Source organism: Mixophyes fleayi, chromosome 8, assembly GCF_038048845.1.
Source record: "Mixophyes fleayi isolate aMixFle1 chromosome 8, aMixFle1.hap1, whole genome shotgun sequence".
Classification (NCBI taxonomy): domain Eukaryota; kingdom Metazoa; phylum Chordata; class Amphibia; order Anura; family Limnodynastidae; genus Mixophyes; species Mixophyes fleayi.
This window is the reverse complement of record NC_134409.1, coordinates 72,289,367-72,310,871: the sequence shown is the minus strand read 5'-3', so window position 1 is coordinate 72,310,871 and position 21,505 is coordinate 72,289,367. Positions and strand designations below refer to the sequence as shown.

General features: G+C 41.6%; 1 protein-coding gene across 1 annotated transcript; it reads left to right on the top strand.

Annotated features, from left to right (window-relative positions):
* Positions 1-1,579: 1,579 nt before the first annotated feature.
* FMC1 (formation of mitochondrial complex V assembly factor 1) lies at positions 1,580-19,211 on the top strand. Its single transcript, XM_075182717.1, has 2 exons — positions 1,580-1,760; positions 18,904-19,211. Exons 1-2 carry the CDS (start codon positions 1,629-1,631, stop codon positions 19,105-19,107), a joined length of 336 nt encoding a protein of 111 aa, XP_075038818.1. The 5' UTR covers positions 1,580-1,628; the 3' UTR covers positions 19,108-19,211.
* The last annotated feature ends 2,294 nt before the right edge of the window (positions 19,212-21,505 follow it).

Sequence of the window (21,505 nt, the reverse complement as noted above, 5' to 3'; positions counted from 1 at the left end):
AACCATATTAAGTTTAAAGCACATTTCTTTCTCTGGAATAGGGCCCCCCTGATATAGTCAGGACCCACAACTGTTGCATGTACTGCTTTGGCTATATTTACACTTTTTGGCTTAAGGCTTGGTTTTTATTGGCTCCAAGGATGTGTTGTACTACTACCCCATCCTAACAGGGAACACCTTCATAAAAATTGCCTTCTTGACCCTTTGGATCTCATTTAAATAATTATATTTTGCTATTGCATAGGGGAGATAAAAAGGAGCATTCATGTGCCTACCCCACGCAGCAACAGACGCCATGTTCCGGGGCATATTTATTAATTAACAGGGTTTTAACCCGTTAATTATTATGTCAAAGAAACAATTTAACAAATCCATTGTCCATTTAACAAAAAATCATCCCGGGACAATGCATCCAATAGTAGACTGTCCTGGTGATACTTTACGTCATACTTGCCAACCTTTGGAAAGTGAATTCCGGGAGATCCAGGGCAGGGGGCCTAGTTGTAGGGTGGGAGGGGGGCGGGGTGCGGTCAATCGCGTCATTTTGGCCCCACCCCACAACAAAATAACGTTTTTGTTGTGGGGTGGGGCCAAAATGACGGGATTCACTGCAAATCGCATCATTTTGATGAGTGAGTTGCCGTATACAAGATACTTGCCTGCTCTCCCGGGAGTCCGGGAGACGTACCCGAATTTCGGGAGTCTCCCAGAGTGGGCAAGTATGCTTTACGTACAATAAAACATAGGTTGCTATCGCAAAGGTTGTTTTGCACCTGTTTGACCTAAGGGAACACACATGCGCAAAGCCACCTTTACGATAGTAACCAGAAGGGAGAGCATGTTAGACCAGAATATCCCTCTACCGCAATGATCTCCCCTTAGGCTTCAATGGGTAATGTCATCTTCAGATGGTGTTAGCCAATTGGGACAAGTTCCGAAAATCTTTGATTTTCCCCATCTTGGTAAATCAACTGCTTTTGCGTATGAAGACAGTGCTGCAATCCTATTTTAATAGATAACAGAGTTGCCTAATAATACAGTTATCATGGGGAAATTTTCAGCTCTTAGGAGCTTCTCTAATAGGCCTCACTGTGTGCTGAAGGAGCTATATCGTAACTTGGGATACTGGTGGTTCCCCCAACCCTGGTCTCGTGAATTTTTTGTAATCTCGTTTTGGTGTTGTCAGGAAATGACAAAAGAATACTTTTCTATTTTTTACAATAATAACATAAAAACCTTTACTACATCATCTTATTGTTTTGGCCACTTTCCTTATTCCAGTATTTATCTTACATGGGTTAACTAACCTTAGGCTCAGATCAATTTCCAGCTAATCGGAAAGGTTTATTAACATTGACCGTGACCAATCCCGCTTTGTTTACAATATTAATAAGAAAACTGAATCAGTAGAAATACACTATTCAAAGTGTTAAACGGAAACACAGCATTCATTTAATAACCTTTGCGGAAAACAATGTTTCTCTCTTTGCAATTCGTTTAGACATAAGGAGCCTCCCTTAAATGCAGTTGGTAGCGTTCACTTTTATTGCATTGCATTACAGTATGATTCGCTCGGCTCTCGATTTTGCGCCCTTGTGCTTAGGATTCCTTGTCTGCTGAGGTCAAAGATGGCGGCTCTCGGTTGTTCGCTCCATACATTTCGCAACATTCTACGGGAGCTACGTCATCTAAGCGGTGCGGATCGTTACAGGAAAACGCCTGCGTACAATTACATTCGACAACAGTTCAAAAACAATCAGGTAATGCATTGTCAAATTTGTTTCTCACTTTACTACATGATACATATTTATATTTCGTTTTAAAATTGCCTATAATCCCTGCATGATAGTTTTAGAAGTATCTAAAAACAAACTATAGTTTAGGTTTTTTTTTTGTTTGTTTTTTTTATTGGTTTCAAGACTACCTAGTGTACATAGCATGGTCTATATTGCATCTATATGACATTTTGGAGGTTGAAAATACAGCAACAATGCCTCTGAATGTATGCATATATTTATTTTTATAATAAAGCAGCCTTAGTGCTTGTAGTCCTGGCCATACCACCTTTTGCTAAAGGTTTTCGTGTAAGTTGTGAATATTGATGTAGTCACCTGGTTGCTATATTATTGTCCTGCCAGGTAAAACTCAGCCTTGGCGCTGATTGTAAATAGAGTAGTAACAGCAGAGATATTAGGAAGCAGTCACAAAGGAGGAAAAAGCTGCTGTTTTTCAACTCAAGACCTAATGTCCCACAGAGGGTTATGTTATGGTGCTATAGGCATCATACTTGCTGTTTTTTTTTTCTTGGTTTTAAAAGAAAATTAAAGGCCAGTTAAAGAAAAACATTTGTTACTAGTGCTTTGAAGTTCACTTTAGGCTTCATCACTACATTTGAGTTGTGTTCAGAAAACCAAAACATAATTAAAAAAAACTGTATTAGGTTTGGTGATGCTATAATTGGTTTCTATTGTCAGATCCATTTTATATTCATTAACAGTAATAAAACACATGTAAAAACAAACAAACTCCAAAAAAGCCTTTGGATATGCATCCTTACTGAGAGACATACTTGTGATTGACTTAATCAGCAAACAGTTTATACGTGCCCTGCCCCCGATGTGCATAAACAATATATAAGAACATTTCTAAAGTTTAAAATTAAAAACATGCGGCCAAATTCAGTTAATTTGGTCTAGCAGTGATGGTATTATTATTATTAATTATATTGCACCACAAGGTATCTGCAGCGCCATACAAAATTCAGATTAACAGTACAGACAGTATACCAGGGTGTCACAGTACAGGGTAAAACAATTATAACCAAGACTTCTATATCTGAATAAAATAGGTACAGTGGCGTAGGAGAGGAAAAAATGGTATTGAGACAGAAGGGAAGAATGCCCTGCTCATAGGAGCTTACAAGCGGGACGGAGAGACAGACAGCAGGCACAAGAGGAGTCAGTAGAGGGGATCAAACGCATGAGGATAGTGGGAGGAAAGGAGAGGAAGGAAGGAGAAGGTTAAGTGGATGGATGGTAGGCCTTGAGGAACAGATGGGTTTTGAGCGCCCGTTTGAAGGAGCCAAGATTAGGGGACAGATGGATGGATGGAAGGAGGCAGATTGTTCCAGTGGAGGGGGGCAGCACGTGATAAGTCTTGAATTCTGCTATGGGATTGAGGATGTTGTGGATGTGTTGTTGGATGCACAATTTGTTTTTTAGACCCATTTAGGACTGTAGGTGGTTTTTATTTCTGTGAGCAGACCAACTTGCTCTGCATCAGTTTGGCAGGAAATGAAACACTTTTTAATTTCTTATTTTAAACAAGCAAATATTATTATTTTTTTGTAATGGGACGCAATAGGGCTTTCTTTGCTACCTTACAAAGATGCTATATGTATACTTTTCATTCTCATCTGGTTTTTTTTTGGTATTTTTTACAAGGAAAGGCTTCAAGGAGACATATGTTATTAGTTCCCCCTCTGCCTTTTTTGTAGTATTAACAAATCCAAAGCAAACTGGATCTATTCATAACCACAGCAGCAATTACTATTAGATTAATGTCACTATGTATCTAATAGTAGTGCCTTGCTTGGGATAGCAGATTCAATCCTCCCAATCAAAGACCAACTGGAAGGAAATCCCTGTAAGTGTGACATGGTGATGCCACTGGGATTTCAAGTGGCAATGCAATAGCACAACGGTGCTGTTTGTACAGATTGCGGGGCAAGGAGAAAAATAAATGTTTCCTGGCCCTATCACCGCACTTTACATTTGTTATCTCCATCTCATTGATGACCTCTATAAACATCAATCCATAGCTCCCAATAATCCTGTACTTAACAACATTGCCCAAGTTAGTGGAACCTGAAAGGGGTAGGGCTTACTGGAAAGTATGTGAAACTTTGTCAGAAAATACGCATTGTTGAGTAGATCAAGGCCCTTCTTGAATGAATATGGGTGTGGCTACATAGATGACGATCTGTGTTTATTTTATCTGGATAAATGTTTGGAGATTTTGTCTATCTGCAATATGGCACCACCATGTAATTTTGCTTTATGGGGTTAAGCTTACTGTGTTGTCTATTTACTTGTGAGTGAATATATAGGCTACAATATGTGGCCCACACTGCAGCAGGAACATAATGGCAATGTTCCAAAAAGTGACCTTGTATTATCCTTCAAAAGTCAAATCACAGCTTTGTAGGATATTTAACTTCCCTTCATAAAGGGAAAGTAGTCTTAGAGTCACTGACATTGAACATATTGTGACTACTGATAGGTGGGATAATAGATTCAGAACATATGTGTCAGTGAAGCATTAGGGATATTCTGGGTGGCAGTTATACATCCCAATGGGCTAAATAAGTTGATTGATATGGCAAACCTACGTCAAGATTTAGATTTACTATATATTTTTTCATGAATTGTCATAATATAGACAAGATGATAAATTGTGAGTTTCATAATTTTTCATTTATGTGGGTATCCAAAAACATACTTGTAAGTTAATTGGCTGCTAAGAAATTGACCCTAGGCTGTGTGTCTGTGTGTGTCAGGCAATTTAGACTGTAAGCTCCAATGGAGGAGGGACTGATGTGAGTGAGTTCTCTGTACAGTGCTGCGGAATTAGTGGCGCTATATAAATGGTGATTATGATGATCTGTGGCTTTTATATTATATATGTAAACTATATGATTTTGTGTGGTGCTGTTGGTATTTACAGCTATAATCAGCTGTTAATATAATTGATGCAATGGAATCATGCACAAAATTGCCACATGATGTAAACAATGGAGATGATAATAAAAAAATATATCTCACAGTTGTGCCCTTATATTATGGTTGTCTAATAAATTGCATTCTATCATGTTAATTTTGTGAAATAGGGGCTTGGTGTTTGAGGGGCTGGGCCACATTAAATCAACACCATTTTAGAAATTCAATTATATTTGATATAATAAATGTTGCCATGGGTTTAAAGAAAACCCCCCACGCTAGACACCTTTAAAGTTGCACTTTTTAACTAAAAATTTGCTCTTATTTATGTTATTGCTTTTGTAGCTCACCTGATTGAGCTAGAGAGTTGGGCAAGGTCTCATTTTAAACCTCTTTTTATGGGCTTTCATATGATATATAACACATTATATTTTAATAAAAATGTAAAATTTCCAAAATCAAAATTTTACTTTTTAAATTTTAAAAAACAGCTCAAAATTGTTCATACTGTTGTTAATAAATCCCCAAAGTTTTATTTTGGAATCATGATGGGATCATCTGCTACAAGAGCTTTCATTTTGGACTGTTTGTAATAATGAAAATGAAAACTATCTAGGCCTGTTTATTACTTTTAATTTATCTCCTTTATAGAATCCCTTTCTATATTATATACAATGACACAGTATGTTAATACTGAAATATTTAAAACATTTGTAATAAGTATTTCACATATAACAATATTTGTACACCATCCCATACCAGCCTCACTATCGTATAATAAACTTTTTTTTTATATAAAAAGTTATTGGTGTTCTGGAGTGTCTCAAGAACCATCTCTTTGGTGATTAATTTTAAAATATGATATTTAATCTGTAGATTCAATTGGGACAGGATCGCTCTTTTTTTTTTTTCTTTTTTTATGGAGGGGGTTGAATAGTATCTACCTATTGAATAGTATACTTTAAATCAATGTCATATATTCATCAACTAGTGATTGGTTTGTCACTTATGTTTTTTTTGCTGTACTATGGTTACTTCTATTAATGTGACTTAATAGCGTGGACTCATCTACAGTAATCATTTTTATTTTCGGGGAGAAAATATTGAAAAAGCAGGACTCTGATACACATGCTACTGTTATGAACGTTTTGGAAGTGCTTGATAAAATCATTCATACTATATGTCGGTATTTGCTGGTGCTTATAAAACAGATCAGCTACATGTTAATGTTCTATATGTGATGATTGTTATCCTTCATCTGAAACTCTGCTAAGAGTCTTGTTGATTTGGGCAGAATCCTGGACATTTGATCATATTGTGCTACTGCTAGGGGCCAAACTTTTTAGGATGATGAGACTAACTGCACCCCCCAAATCATAGGACCTGCTCTCCCCTCCACACACGGGGCTCCCCTAATTGTCACTGACGCCGGGGTCCATGCTCAGGACACATTGATAGTAGCTGGCTCCCTCGCTGTAAAAACTTCAAACCACCATGCAATACTGCACCGGATCCCCCAGCATCTCATCTAGGTAATGAGTATAAGTTTTATAGTTTCTCAACCAAATAAACTGTTTTACTTTATTATGCTACTAATGTTTGTGTTAACAATTTTTTTTATTTGTTTATTTATTTATCTATTGCTCAATGGAAGTCGACTTTATAAAGCTGGTTTATTTGTGCATCAGCCCTAAATTAATACTAGCAAATTAGAAATACATAAAAACAATTGTCGCATATACGTTCGCTACAATCATTTTCCCTTGCTACAAAGTTAAAATTGCTTAATTTAAACAAGATAAGCATTCTAGGTTAAAAAGTCAGAAACAAATGCATAAATCCTATTTTAAAGGTAAAATAAGTGCATCATAGATTTTGTTATCATTTACAAGATGAAGAAAAAACACATTATATACACAAGCCTTATATATGCAAGCATCTGCAGGGTATAGGATCAGCAGCATGCTACATATCGTGCTTTCTTTGCAGAGTACTTGCTACATTCTCACATTTTCACAGAGGAATTACCCCCCAGGGGAAGTTGGTTTGTCTCCTGTCTGCCATATCCAAGATCATGGGTATAGTTTCTTGCAAACAAGATAATAATGAATAACTCCTACAAACTAGCTGTATCTAAGTTGTCTTTGAACTATAAGAGAATAAAATTGCTATAAGGCAACAAGATGGTGTCAGCTTAGCAAAATTAAATGTTTAATTTCCCATCTTTTTATTCATTATTTACCTTATACTACCAATCAGAGATCACATTCTTGCTGTCGCTTATAATGGGTACTTATACACATACACCCTTTTAACAGAACATATGCATAGGGATGCCTAAAACTGGATACATAGAACTACCCACCCCCCACCAATGGCAAGTCTATGATCCCTCTTCTTGCTGATATTAATAGATGGTCAATCAGTCGACGACTGTCTTGCACCCGCTGCATGTCCTGATGTCAGATCTTCACATATATCGGGGAACATGAGAGGCTCTGGGGCCTCTTGTTCTTCCTTTTGGTCTCCTAACTATGGATTTCATAGGGAAGGAAAGGGAGGGGAAAACACACAGTGCGGTTAATATTATTATTATTATTATCTTTGACTTATAAGGCGCCACAAAGGGTCCGCAGCGCCGTACATTACATATACAGAAAACAGAACCAAGACACAACATGATACACAAATATATACAAACACAGATGACAGGGTAAAGCAAATCAGATTATATCTGACAGATAGTGAAAGGGATAGTAGAAATCAGCAAGAAGAAGGCCGAAGATTAATAAAACAGGGCTAGCGAAGCAGGCCAAGAGGTACAGAGGTTGAAGGAACAGTAGAAGGAGCACACAAGGAAAGAGGGCCCTGCTCATGAGAGCGAACAACCTAAAGGGAAGGGGGAGACACACAAAGAGTGGTACTAACAAGGGGAGAGAGCCAGGACAAGAAAGTTAGGAGGACTGATAGACTTGAATAAAGAAATGAGTCTTAAAGGCACGCTTGAAGCCTTTGAGAGTAGATGCTAACCTGATGGAACGTGGAAGATCGTTCCACAGCAGGGGAGCAGCCCGGGCAAAGTCCTGAAGATGAGAGTGAGAGGAGGTGATCAGTGAAGTAGTGAGGCGGCGGTCAGAGGCAGAGCGGAGGGGACGGGTAGGAGTGTAGGTAGAGATGAGATTGGAGATGTAGGGAGGGGAAGATTGACTAAGAGCTTTAAAGGTGAGGGTGAGGAGTTTAAATTTAATTCTGTAGGGTATGGGGAGCCAATGTAGTGAATGTTGAAGGGAGACCGCAGAGATAGAGCGGCGGGAGAGAAAAATGAGGCGAGCAGCAGCATTGAGGATAGACTTGAGAGGGTCAAGGCGAGAATCAGGTAGGCCAGAGAGAAGAAGGTTACAGTAGTCAAGGCGAGAGATAATAAGCGAGTGAACAAGGGTTTTTCGTGCCTTCCGTGGTGAGAAAGGGATTTAAGAGGGACAGAATGTGAGGCTTAAATGAGAGGTAGGAATCAAGGATGACCCCAAGGCATCGGACTTGGGGGACAGAAACGAGGGTAGTGTTATTAACAGAAATAGAGAGGGGGGGGAGGTGGGAGAGTCCTGGCAGGGGGGAAGACTATAAGCTCGGTCTTGGAAATATTGAGTTTAAGGAAGTGTTGGGACATCCAAGATAAGATGGCCGAGAGACAGGAGGAGACACGAGACAGAAGGGAAGGGGAGAGGTCAGGGGATGAAAGATAGATTTGGGTATCATCAGCATAGAGGTGGTACTGGAGGCCAAAGGAGTGGATGAGGACTCTAAGGGATGAGGTGTAGAGGGAGAAAAGCAGGGGGCCAAAAACGGAGCCTTGAGGAACGTCTAGTATAGTTAGAGATATACAAGAGATGAACAAGAGGAGAACAGAAGTGGAACATTAACAATCCGCCCTGAGCTCTGATATCCTCCACCACCTGGATTGCTAACTGCCTGGACTCTCCCTGCTGAACTGTTTCTCACACTTATTCAGGCCTGCTGCAGTATTATCACTTGGTGATTCCTCTTATGCTGCTTGGATTCCCACTTTTAAACCACACTGTTGCTCCACTTAACTTGAACTTTGAACTGGCTCCCTCTTGTCCTGTGGATGTGTATAACCAGCTCAGTGCACCTTGTATTATGCCTTGTTTTATACTATTGCCTTCCAATCATGCCTGATGTTACGGTTTCACCTAACTGTTTTTTCTAAACCCACCCATCTGCTTTCTCTGCTGTCCTTTCTGCTTCTTACTCCCTGACTCATACTTTACATCTCTTCTTCCTCTTTTCTCTCCTTCTACCTTTCCATTCTTTTTTTATTCACCTCTTGTGCTCTCACCATTTCCTCACTACACTTGTTAGCCCTTACCATTCTTGATTTCTGAATTCTTTCAACTGTCTATTCCACACCTTCTCTAGCTTTATCATGATTTACTCCTCTCTCACTTCTGTCCTCTCCCTTTATCCCCCTGCTTCCCATGTCCAACCTTTCCATATTCTTCCTCCTCCTCACTCCCCCATGGTCTCACTTCCCATCCCCCTCCCTATTTCACTCCTCATCTCTTCTGTTTCCTCTGGGCCCCTGATCTAACATGCTGCCCCCCTCTTACATCTTTTCCTCTCTCCTCCTTTTCCCCACTCACACCCTTTCCCTCTTGTCCCCTTCGCTGCTCTTCTCTCAGCGTCAATCTGCTCCTACCTACCTCCTCCCTCTCTTTCCCCCCAGCTAATCTTCTCCCTCACGTCACTCCTACCTTCTGCCTCTCCCATTCATAAACCCTCTTATCTGCCCCATCTCCACTCCTCGTCTACCTCTTGCTCCCCTGCCCCTCATCTCCTGTCTGCTGACAAATCCCCTCTTATTTCTGCGTCTCGTCCAATTCCAACCCTCTCTTCCTGTCATTCCCCTCGCTCCATATCTTACTCACCCTTGCAGACGAGCAACCCCAACAATCTCATCCACATCTCTCCTCTTCCCTCTCTTCCACTATCCTGTGGTCTCTGGAATGCCAGATCAGTCTGTAACAAATTGACCTCTATCCATGATCTCTTTATCTCTAGATCCTTCAACCTGCTTGCCATCACTGAAACCTGGCTATCACCTGAGGACACTACCTCTCCAGCTGCTCTCTCTTTCGGGGGCTTGTCCTTCTCCCACACACCCGGACCTGGGGAACGGCAAGGTGGTGGCGTCGGTATACTTCTCTCCTCCTGCTGTTCTTTTCGGGTTCTTCCCCCTGAACCCTCCCTCTCTATTTCCTCCTTTGAGGTACACTCTATCCGCCTATTCCACCCAGTCCACCTTCGTGTTGCTGTTATCTACCGTTCTCCTGGTCCTGTCTCCCAATTTCTTGATCACTTTTCCACCTGGCTCCCTCACTTTCTCTCCTCTGACCTTCCCTCCCTGATCTTGGGGGATTTTAATATCCCTATAGACAATCCCTCAGACCCTGCTGTCTCCAAATTTCTCTCCCTCTCCTCCTCCCTTGGTCTCTCTCAATGGACCTCCTCTCCCTCCCACCGCAGTGGGCACTCCCTAGATCTGTTTTTTTCACACCTCGGTACTGTCTCTGACCTCATTAATTCACCTTTTCCTCTCTCGGACCACCATCTCCTCTCTTTTAGCATCTCTCCACCCCTCTCATCGTCCCCGGCCTCCAAGGTTACTCTCACCAGGTGTAATTTTGACACAGTTGATCCTACCAGTTTCTCCTCCTCCCAGGGCTCGCTCCTCTCCCCCATCACCACTCTTTCTTGCCCCACTAAGGCTGTCTCCTTCTACAATCGCGCTCTTACCGCTGCACTTGACTCTGTCGCCCCTGCTGTCACCGTCAAGCTTCGTCCGGTCCCCGCCACAACCGTTGCACACTAAACTTACCTGCTATCTTCAAAAATACTCCCGCAGTGAGGAACGGCTTTGGAGAAAGTCACGCACTCATGCTGACTTCCTCCACTTCAAGTTCATTCTTGTCTCTTATAGTTCGGCCCTTTCCCTCTATAAACAATCTTTCTTCAAAGCTCTCATTTCTTCCCAATCCTCCAACCCCTGTCGGCTTTTTGCCACCTTCAACTCCCTCCTCTCCCCTCCCCCTCTCCCACTCCCTACCACGCTCTCTGCTGTCGACTTTGCTACCCACTTCACCTCCAAGATTGAGTCTATACGTCATGACATCTGCCAGCAGTCCCTTCATACCCCACCCTCTCCCACCTCCATGCCCATTCTGTCCCCCTTCTCGCCCTCCTCTGCTGCTGCTATCTCCTTTCTCCCCTCCCCTCCAGCTAGCTCATCCTCCTTCTCTTCCTTCTGCAGATGAAGTCCATACCCTTCTCTCTTCCTCTCCCCCCTCCACTTGCACACAGGACCCAATCCCCTCCCAACTCCTCCGCTCCCTCTCTCCCGAAGCCTGCTCCCACCTTGCACACCTCCTCAACCTCTCCCTCTCCTCTGGAATCTTCCTCTCCTCTTTTAAACATTCTCTTGTCTCCCCCATACTCAAGAAACCGTCCCTTGATCCCGCCTCTCTCTCTAATTTCCGCCCTATTTCGCTTCTTCCTTTTGCCTTCAAACTCCTTGAACGGGTTGTCTACAACCATCTCACCTTCTTTCTTTCCTCTCACTCACTACTTGACCCGCTCCAATCTGGTTTTCGCCCCCGCCACTCCACTGAAACTGCCCTCACTAAGGTCACTAATGACCTTCTCCTCGCTAAATCCAGTAGACACTACTCCCTTCTTATCCTTCTTGACCTCTCTGCTGCCTTCGATACCGTTGACCACGCACTCCTTTTGCAAACTCTCAAATCTTTAGGCCTATGTAACACTGTCCACCTGGTTTTCCTCTTACCTCACCAACCGCTCCTTCTCAGTCTCTACTCATGATTCTACATCACCCCCTCTTCCCCTACCCGTTATATGTCACTTATTTTACAATTGAAGAGATTGTTATGCACGTTTTGTCGCTATCCAATAACAACTGTCGAATCTCGATTTGTGTTTCCAACGCACAAATATTTATTCTCAAAAAGTAGCAGAATAATTCAAGCGAAATAATAATGACAGCCGTTACTTATCGCAGGCGCTCTGGATTTAGTGAACAGTCATTCAGGTCTGAAGTCTGTGGTCAAGATGACTGAACACTAGATGAAAAGCTTCTGCTTATATGCAAACAGAAATACAGTAAAACAATGCAGATGGTGTGGCTTGCTTCTATTGGTCCAGGCTTCAGGAAGGTCCAGGGTGTTGCAGATCATAGGCTAGTTCAAACTAAAGAATCCAAAGGTGGGGGTCATCTCCAGCGGATGTGCTCCGATCTTCCCTCCAAGACTCCAGTTTCAACTAGTCAATTAGCATTTTATAGTCCGTATCACATTAAAGGTTTATTCCCTAACATCAATAACTAGAGTATGCAATGTGCGATCTCTTCGCCGAATGAACTGGACAGCTGCTGATGAATAGGGGATTAATATGATACCAGACATGACACATTTCCTTTAACCTGATCCATAGGTTTTACTAATATGCATATAACTTATAATATTACACATACACACTACTATATTTTGACATAAATAACTGTTGCAACTACAATTAATGTGTACTATTTACAGATGTGTGTAACTGTGTAAAAAAAACTTATTGTTGCGGCTGCGTACGCCCTTCAACGCCGTAACGTGCAATACGCATCTTTTCAGACAAAGACAACCAAGTTTGCTCGATATTAATTGAAATGACTTTATCCCATTTGCTGACTTCGACAGCTATAATTATTTCCATATTTGTCAATATGGTACAGCGCTCTTTGGCTCTTCTTCCTGAACAACAACAAGGGAAGCAGGTGTCAGCCCTCCTGTACAAAAAAAAAAACATAACCTAGACCTAGATTGCAAAACTAACTACAGACCAGTATGAAACATTCCTTCTCTAGGCAAGGTTATTTAGAAAGTGATTTCAACTCAACTGGAAACCCATCTGTCAACCTGTGATCATTTTTATTTATTTTTATCCATTAGTCAGGATTCAGATGAAATCGTATGAACCAGCACTGGTGTGTGTGCTTTTAATGCTTTTCTGGTGGCAAGAAACAGGCAAGTGTTCAGTCTTAATCCTCCTTGACACCTCTGCGACAGTTGATACCATGGGATTCTAATAGACAATCTTAAAAATTTCTGTGGACTTGATGGCGCACAGTTCATAGCTAGTTAAAATAATTTCTCACTAGCAAGTCACACTTGCTAGCGAGAAATTATGAAGTTCCGTAGGGCTCTGCCCTATTTCCCATGCTATTTGCAGTATGCATGGTTCCACTGGATGAAATAATCAGACGACATTACCTGAATTACCACTGCTATGCAGATGACAGTCAATAAGGATTGGTACAGCTGATTGTCTAGCCGAACTCCAGGATTGGATGAATGCCAGTTGGCTGAGATTAAATACTGATAAAACAGAGTTTCTTATGACATCAAATGACAAGACTACAGCTGGGTCCATCTTGACTTAAGCTTGGGGGTTCTGAGTTGACAATCTCTGATAATGTGTAGAATATAGGTGTTGTCCTTGTTTGTAGAGTGACAACCACCAGGTGGTAATGTTAATGATCATCTAAAGAACATTATAGGAATCAAGCATTACTCCAAAAGATCTTCCTGCATTCATACATGCCTTTTTATATGCTCACGCTTAGACTACTGCAGTGTACTCTACATGGGTTCCTCCAGATAAAGAACAACCTTCTGCAGTTCCTACAAAATGCAGCATTGTGAGGACTGTAGTGAGTTCTCAGAAATCACCTAGGCAACCAAAACGCAACTTTATTGGGTAATGACTGTACAAGTAATGCTGATATAGAGCTCATCAGGTGGATGCTAACATACGCAAAGAAGAAAGCACGTAGTCGCAGGGTCTCTGCCACTCTGCCGGATAGTTACCTCTTTACTGCAATGTAGGGTCAGAGCAATATTTAACAAAGCGGTAGCATCAAACAGCAATAAACATGTTTAAATAATAACCTGCAACAAATAACACTACAGTCTGGCACAGACAACATACAGGGTAATGAAAACACCTCACCAGTATCCTAGCCACTCTCAGGGACTGCTGTCTATCCATTCAAGCTTCTACCCCTCTCTCCTTTTCGACTACCAGCAAGGCAGTAGTCCTGAGTCACTGTCACACCACTTTTGGCGGACATACAACTCCCCAAGACCTGGAGAGGTAGATCAGGGCAAAGGCGGTACTCCAGGGACCGATTGTCCTTTTCTATTTTGTCAGGGCAGAGACTGGGGCCTCAACACAAGCCTCACTTCAGCTATCACTGGGTAGTGAATGCAAATTTGCTGTTCTCTGGAGTTGGTATTTAATTCAGAAATGACCTTCCGTGAAGTTCCAGGATCTGCCTGATTTGGTCTTTTTCTGTGTTTACCTTTTCACAGATAGCAGATGATTTGCTATGGATACTATTGGGGCCAGGTATTGTTCTGTGGCTATACAGCAGCAGTTGTTTAAACAAGTAAGGTTACAATCCAGAGACATTACATTTAAATATATAATGTAGTCATCTATCTGTTGATCTTTTCCCTATGCTAGCACACACAGATACACCGCTAAGAGACACCCTGATGTGATGTACATTTATACAGGACTGGTGGGCAATAATCCTTTTGTCTAGGCTGAGACAATGGACTAGTTTGCAAGATAAGAAAACCATGCTGGCAGACATTTTAACTACCGTATATACCCGTGTATAAGCCGAGTTTTTCAGCACATTTTTGTATGCTGAAAAAGGCCCCCTCGGCTTATACACGGGTGAACTTACCTGGTGTCCCGTCCCTCAGTTGTTAAGTTCCGCAGTGGAACGCATGTGCGTTCCACCGACAGGAAGTTCGGCATTTGGAACGCAAACTTGCGTTCCAAATGCCGAACTTCCTGTTGGTGGAACGCACATGCGTTCCACTGCGGGGGAAGGAAAAGGCTGTAGCCAGAAACTCGGCTGTGGAGCTTTGCTCCCTAGAGACTCTAGGGCGCAGCGCAGTGCCTGCTTGAGATTTACTGTAGCTGTTCCCATCGCTGCCTTCCTTTTTCGTGGAACTCTGGAGCATGGAAGGCAGGCAACACCCCCAAGTCCCACGGAACCCAGACTGCACCATAAGGATAGAGGATTTCCGTGGCACACCACATACTGGAGCGATGGCCTAACGCCACTCAATGCACCCTGAACCCCCTTACACCACCAAGGTAATTGTAACATCTTTTAACCATTTAAACATGTTAAAGCCTTTTCACCACAGTGTATAGGTGCGCTAAATACATTTTGGAAAGTCATAAATTGGTTAACAATCCATTACTTAGACGACAAGCAAACAACACACATGCGGGAGGGTGGAGGGCTCGACGATCAAAAGCATTGGTGGTCAGTGGTTAGCAACACACAGCCAATCGCCAGGCTGCCTGTTGCTGTGCAGCAGACAGGAAGCAGGACGTCTTCACTTCCTATCTGCTGATCTGAGGAGAGGAGCGACGCTGGCACAACTACAGGTAAGTGAAGGTGGGAACTGCCCTGCATATCTATAGGGAGGGGGGGGGAACTGCCCTGCATATCTATAGGGAGGGGGGGGAACTGCCCTGCATATCTATAGGGAGGGGGGGGGAACTGCCCTGCATATCTATAGGGAGGGAGGGGGGGAACTGCCCTGCATATCTATAGGGAGGGAGGGGGGGAACTGCCCTGCATATCTATAGGGAGGGAGGGGGGGAACTGCCCTGCATATCTATAGGGAGGGAGGGGGGGAACTGCCCTGCATATCTATAGGGAGGGGGGGGGGAACTGCCCTGCATATCTATAGGGGGGGGGAACTGCCCTGCATATCTATAGGGAGGGGGGGAACTGCCCTTCATATCTATAGGGAGGGGGGGAACTGCCCTTCATATCTATAGGGAGGGGGGGGAACTGCCCTTCATATCTATAGGGAGGGGGGGGAACTGCCCTGCATATCTATAGGGAGGGGGGGAACTGCCCTGCATATCTATAGGGAGGGGGGGAACTGCCCTGCATATCTATAGGGAGGGGGGGGGGGAACTGCCCTGCATATCTATAGGGAGGGGGGGAACTGCCCTGCATATCTATAGGGAGGGGGGGAACTGCCCTGCATATCTATAGGGAGGGGGGGGGAACTGCCCTGCATATCTATAGGGAGGGGGGGGGAACTGCCCTGCATATCTATAGGGAGGGGGGGGGGAACTGCCCTGCATATCTATAGGGAGGGGGGGGGAACTGCCCTGCATATCTATAGGGAGGGGGGGGAACTGCCCTGCATATCTATAGGGAGGGGGGGGAACTGCCCTGCATATCTATAGGGAGGGGGGGGGGAACTGCCCTGCATATCTATAGGGAGGGGGGGTGGAACTGCCCTGCATATCTATAAGGAGGGGGGGAGGAACTGCCCTGCATATCTATAGGGAGGGGGGGGAACTGCCCTGCATATCTATAGGGAGGGGGGGGAACTGCCCTGCATATTTATAGGGAGGGGGGGAACTACCCTGCATATCTATAGGGAGGGGGGAACTACACTGCATATCTATAGAGAGGGGGGGGGGGAACTACCCTGCATATCTATAGGGAGGGGGGGGGACTACCCTGCATATCTATAGGGAGGGAGAGGGGGGACTGTCATGCATATGTATAGGGAGGGAGAGGGGGACTGTCATACAAATCTATAGGGTGGGAGGGGGGGGGCTGCCATGAAAATCTATAGGGAGGTGGAAAGGTTGATATGTATGAAGGAGGGCAGAGGAGGGGGGCTGATATATGTGACTGGGGGAGTTTTGATGTGACGGGGGGGATAGCTAGCTAGCAGAGTGGAGGTAAGGAAAATAGCTGCAAGGGGGATGGATGCAGGGTGGGAGGTAAAGAAAATGGCTGCAGCAGGGGTTAAGGAAAATGGCTGTGGGGGGGGGTTGTGGTTAAGGAAAATGGCTGCAGGGGGTATTTAAAAAATAGAGCAGCTTTGGGTGGCAGAATCTCATGATTGTGTGGTGGTCACATGGGTGGTCTCAGCAATCACTAGAATACTAAATATTAGTGAGATGGGGCTGGTAGAGGTTTGTATTTGATTGACAACAAATATTCAGATATTGCTTATATTTGCCTGTCCAATGGGGTACTTTTAGCTGGCCATAATGGAGTGTTTTGTTTTAACTAAAGGGCCTAATCATTCAGGGTTTGCATTATAATACATTTTTGCATTTTCAAAAAAGGACGCCAACTTTCCAGAAGCCAGCGAGAGGATAACAAAGTTGCAAGAGAGAAGAGCAAGAACAGGTAAGAGACAATGGCACAATCTGTCTAAATTTGAATGCTGGAGAATACACCTGAACATTCATATTCAGGAGTGTTCCTATACACCTATATATTCGGAGGAGGGGGGCGCTGCGGCCGTATTAGCCTAGGGCGGCCAGAACCCTTATTTAGGCCCTGCTGAGGACCGTTGTTTGTGGAGAGGGTACCCATGAGTCTAATCCTTGTTACTGTGGAACAATTACATTGTTGATTAAACATGATAAACTTTATAACATACATGTGTACACTAACCATTTAACTCAGATTTGTCTTCCTCTACTATCTCTAATTTACGAATAACCTGTCTGATTCTATTAACAACTTCACTATTAACATAAACATGCAAAGGCATACAGTAACCAATATTGACCAAACGCACAAGTGTAACATATGATGATAAAATCTGTAAGGCAGTAAGAAGGCAAACGTTTGTAATCGGCAGATGGTAAAATAAATTGTGAGGGTTGGTGTGAGTTTAATCTCAAAGTCCCACAGCAGAATTATGTGGCTTCACAAGCAGCCAGACTGTTAACTAATCTATCCTGTTCCAGCCACATCTGTTTTCTTACCTTCTTCTGTGGTTGCCTGTAAGACTGCAAATCTGTTTCCAGGTTGGCTTTTTCACATTCAAAGACATACATAATCTGGGTCCTGAATACTTGAAGCAGCTACTGATTCTCTCTACTCCAATTCGCTTACTTAGATCCAAAGATAAAGGACTGCTAGCAGTACCTAAAATTTCATATACTCTGTATGGAGCCTGAGCTTTTAGCTTTGCAGTTCATACTTTTTGGAACACACCTCCTCTCTAGAAATCTTCAAAAATAGACTAAAGATTTATCTGTTTACGCAAGCATTTCATTAATGCACTTCTACTTCATAATACCCTGTGTTTAGGTCTATTTTCTTTAATGTTTTTTTAATTTTTATAGTGGTGTTTTTTTTTTTTATTCTACATATGTAAAGTGCTTATAGTCCTATTGATAGAGAAAAAAATGAATATATATTTGTTGATACATGCTAATTTTAATTTAATATTTTTTATTTGTTTCCAGATCTAACTAATATTTTTTATTTTGCCTGTCATTTATATTTTATGTGCATTATAAAGGGGGAAATTCTCAATTTTCTAACAAATTAAAACCCTATCCCTTCTAAGAAAAAAAATGCTTATTGGACCTTTTTGTTTTTAAAAAAGTAATCCCAAGCATAGCCAATGCACCACAAAATGCTAAAATTCCATCATGAAGAGTGCAAACTAACTCTGCTTATAAAGGCATTAAGAGATGGCAAATGAGTGTTATGCACGAGTACTGTAATTTGAGCAGTATCTTTGAAGAAAACACTGTAGGAATGTTCAGCTTCATAATTGTGTGTTTTATAATGTTTTTCAGTATTAAAGTTTTGTTAACGGGTAAAAAAAAAAAAAAAAAGGCCACTGACGGGTAATGCTGGCAACATGTATTGAGTTTGTTCGATTAACTTTCCGTTTTTAGACCATTTTGTGCCCTCTTGCACCAAATCACTGTATGTAGTTGCATAGCTATTCCATTTCGTGGGAACAAAAATATTATTGAACGTGATTTACAAATGTTTGTAAATCTGATCAGGTGATAATGAGTTGTGTGTAATTATTGCTATCCAACTGGTTTTGTCAACATGAAATTCATTCATGTAGTGGAGAAAACGTATCGCCAAATATGTTTCAGTTAGGCAGATCATGACTGATTCTTTCATGTGTGAATAGCTTTAGACCTTCATTAACTCTTAACATTGGAGATTATTGAAACTTTGATGAATCCTCCTTTGATATTTCTATTTATATCTTCACAGGTAACCAGTGAGAAGCTCTGCTTGGCCCACCAAGAGCTACATTTCTTAGCCTCCACTTATCTATGTCTTCTGCAAAGTGTTAGGAATCACGTCATCTTCCACGAGGAGTACCATGCCAAAGGAGAGCGTTCTCTTGAAGAGGTGGCTGGTCTCGTGGGCTACAAGATACCACAGCAACCTGGTGGAAAGGGCTGGGAGATGTAAATTGTGGTTACTTAAGATGCATATCAATGTGAAATAGCAAACTAATTTAACCTACTTTTCTTTACAATTTCTACACTTAATAAATGACTGTTCTGTGTTGGTTTCATGGACTATTTGTCTTTTTTTAAGTACATCTTGATGTGAACATTTTATGTATCTTACTGCGATTATAATCTCATGTACTTTTAAACATATTAATTGAAAGGGTTATGAATGGCCTGCAATATTTTTAGCACTGTTTGTAATACAATAAACCATTTTAGAATATAAAAGGACTCACTGATGACATGGAGAAGTTTATATACTATGTAATACATGAGTGGTGTGAATACCTGTACAAACAGCTGTGAAGTATATCTTTACCTTTGCCATCTTTTGGACATTAAAGATATTTCTTTACAGTGGCCATGTTTAAACATTCCTCATACAGAGAGTGACAATGATATTTAACATAGTTCATGAGGTTGATGAAAGACAACAGTCCATCAAGTTTAACCTATTTTGGATATCTTGCGATCACTGTCTTATATCTGAAATTGATCCAGATGAAGTAACCTCCAATCTGTTTCACTCAGGTAAAATTCCTCCTGACCCATTACTGCAGTCTTATTTGAACTTTGATCCACTACTAACCTTCATTTTAATTAACGGTCTGGACCCTAGATACCCTTTTTTGCTAAAATATCAATTGAATCTGCCATCACAACCTTCCCTGGCAGTGAATTCCATATCTTGACTGCCCTTACTTTAGAGAAGAGGAAATTTCACAACCAGCAAAGGAAGGGGTTCTTTAATCTTAGGTGACCACGTGTCCTGTGTATAGTCCTTGGGGGTAGTAAGTTCCCATGAAAGTTCTCTGTATTGACCCTTAATTTATTTGTACATTGTAATTATATCCGCTCTTAGACGCCTCTTTTCTAAAGTAAATATGCCTGAACTAGCTAAACTTTTCTCATAGTTTATTGACTCCATACCCGTTATCAATTTTGTTGCCCTTCTCTGAACCTTTTCTGGTTTCAAAATGTGTTTTTTTTTTTGTTTTTGTAGATTGGTTCCCAGAACTGTACTCCATATTCAGGATGAGGTTTTGCCAAGACTTTATAGAGTGGCAAAATTACACACTGTTTCCTTGCATCTATGCCCCTATTTGATGCATGCCAATACTTTATTGGCCCTTGTAGCTGCTGCTTGACATTGAGCACTATTACTGTCTATGAGCACTCCCAAATCCTTCTCCATTATCGATTTTCCCCTAAATGTATCCCATTAATTTATAGCTTGTATGCTTGTTTTTGATCACTAAATGCATAACCTTACATTTATCTATGTTAAACTTCATCTTCCATTTGGCTAAACAATCTTCCAGTTTATTCAAATCCCTCTTTAGAGAAATTACATCTTGCTCTGACTTTTTTTGTTATTTTGCAAAGTTTAGTGTCATCTGCAAAAATGGAAACTTTGCTCTCTAAACCATCACCAATGTTGTAAATAAATATATTAAAAAGGAGTGGCTCCAGCACAGAACCTTGAGGTACACCATTTAAAACTTTTGACAAATTACAAAATGTCCTATTTATCACAACTCTGTTCCTTATTCTCTCCAACCAGTTTTCGACCCTGGTACAAATGTTGCATCTTAGACCCAGTTCTCTTATTTTGTAAACCAATTTCTTGTGTGGCACTGTATCAAAGGCCTTTGCAAAATCTAAGTAGACCACATCTACTCTACTGCAATGGTCTAAGTTCCCACTAACTTCCTCATAGAAACTAATTACATTAGTTTGACATGACCTATCCCTCACTTATCAATGCAGATTCCCACTAATAATTTTGTTGCGTATCAAGTAATCCTGAAAATAATCCCTTAATATACATTAGTAATAGTTTACCCACTATTGATGTCAGGTTTACAGGTCTATAATTTCCTGGTTGTGATCTCATTACATTTTTAAACAATGGCACAATATCTGCTATTTCCCAATCCTTTGGTACTGAGCCAGATGAAATTGAATCGAAAAGAAAGTGTTTAACATTTGTACATTCTGTCTTTAAATACAACCTGTCATCTTTATTTCTGTCTGTTTCTCTTAAATTTAAATTTTATCCAACATTACCCATCATCAGTCCTACACATGGACCTGCTCCAGCCCCTATCTCATGCCACAGATAAAACCATCAAACAAGACACAGCTGTTCTTGTGGCCTCATGCGTTTATGTGGTCGCATAACGTCTTGATGAATTCTAATATATTATTATAAATTATATTTCCTCTTTGAACTAATGATTTAACTTCCTACTCAGCTGGGTATAGAGAGGAAAAGAAGACGGCTGAGTCTATATAGTGTGACATTGTCATAAAATAGTGCTTGAGGAAACACCTGCCAAAAATAATGCTTT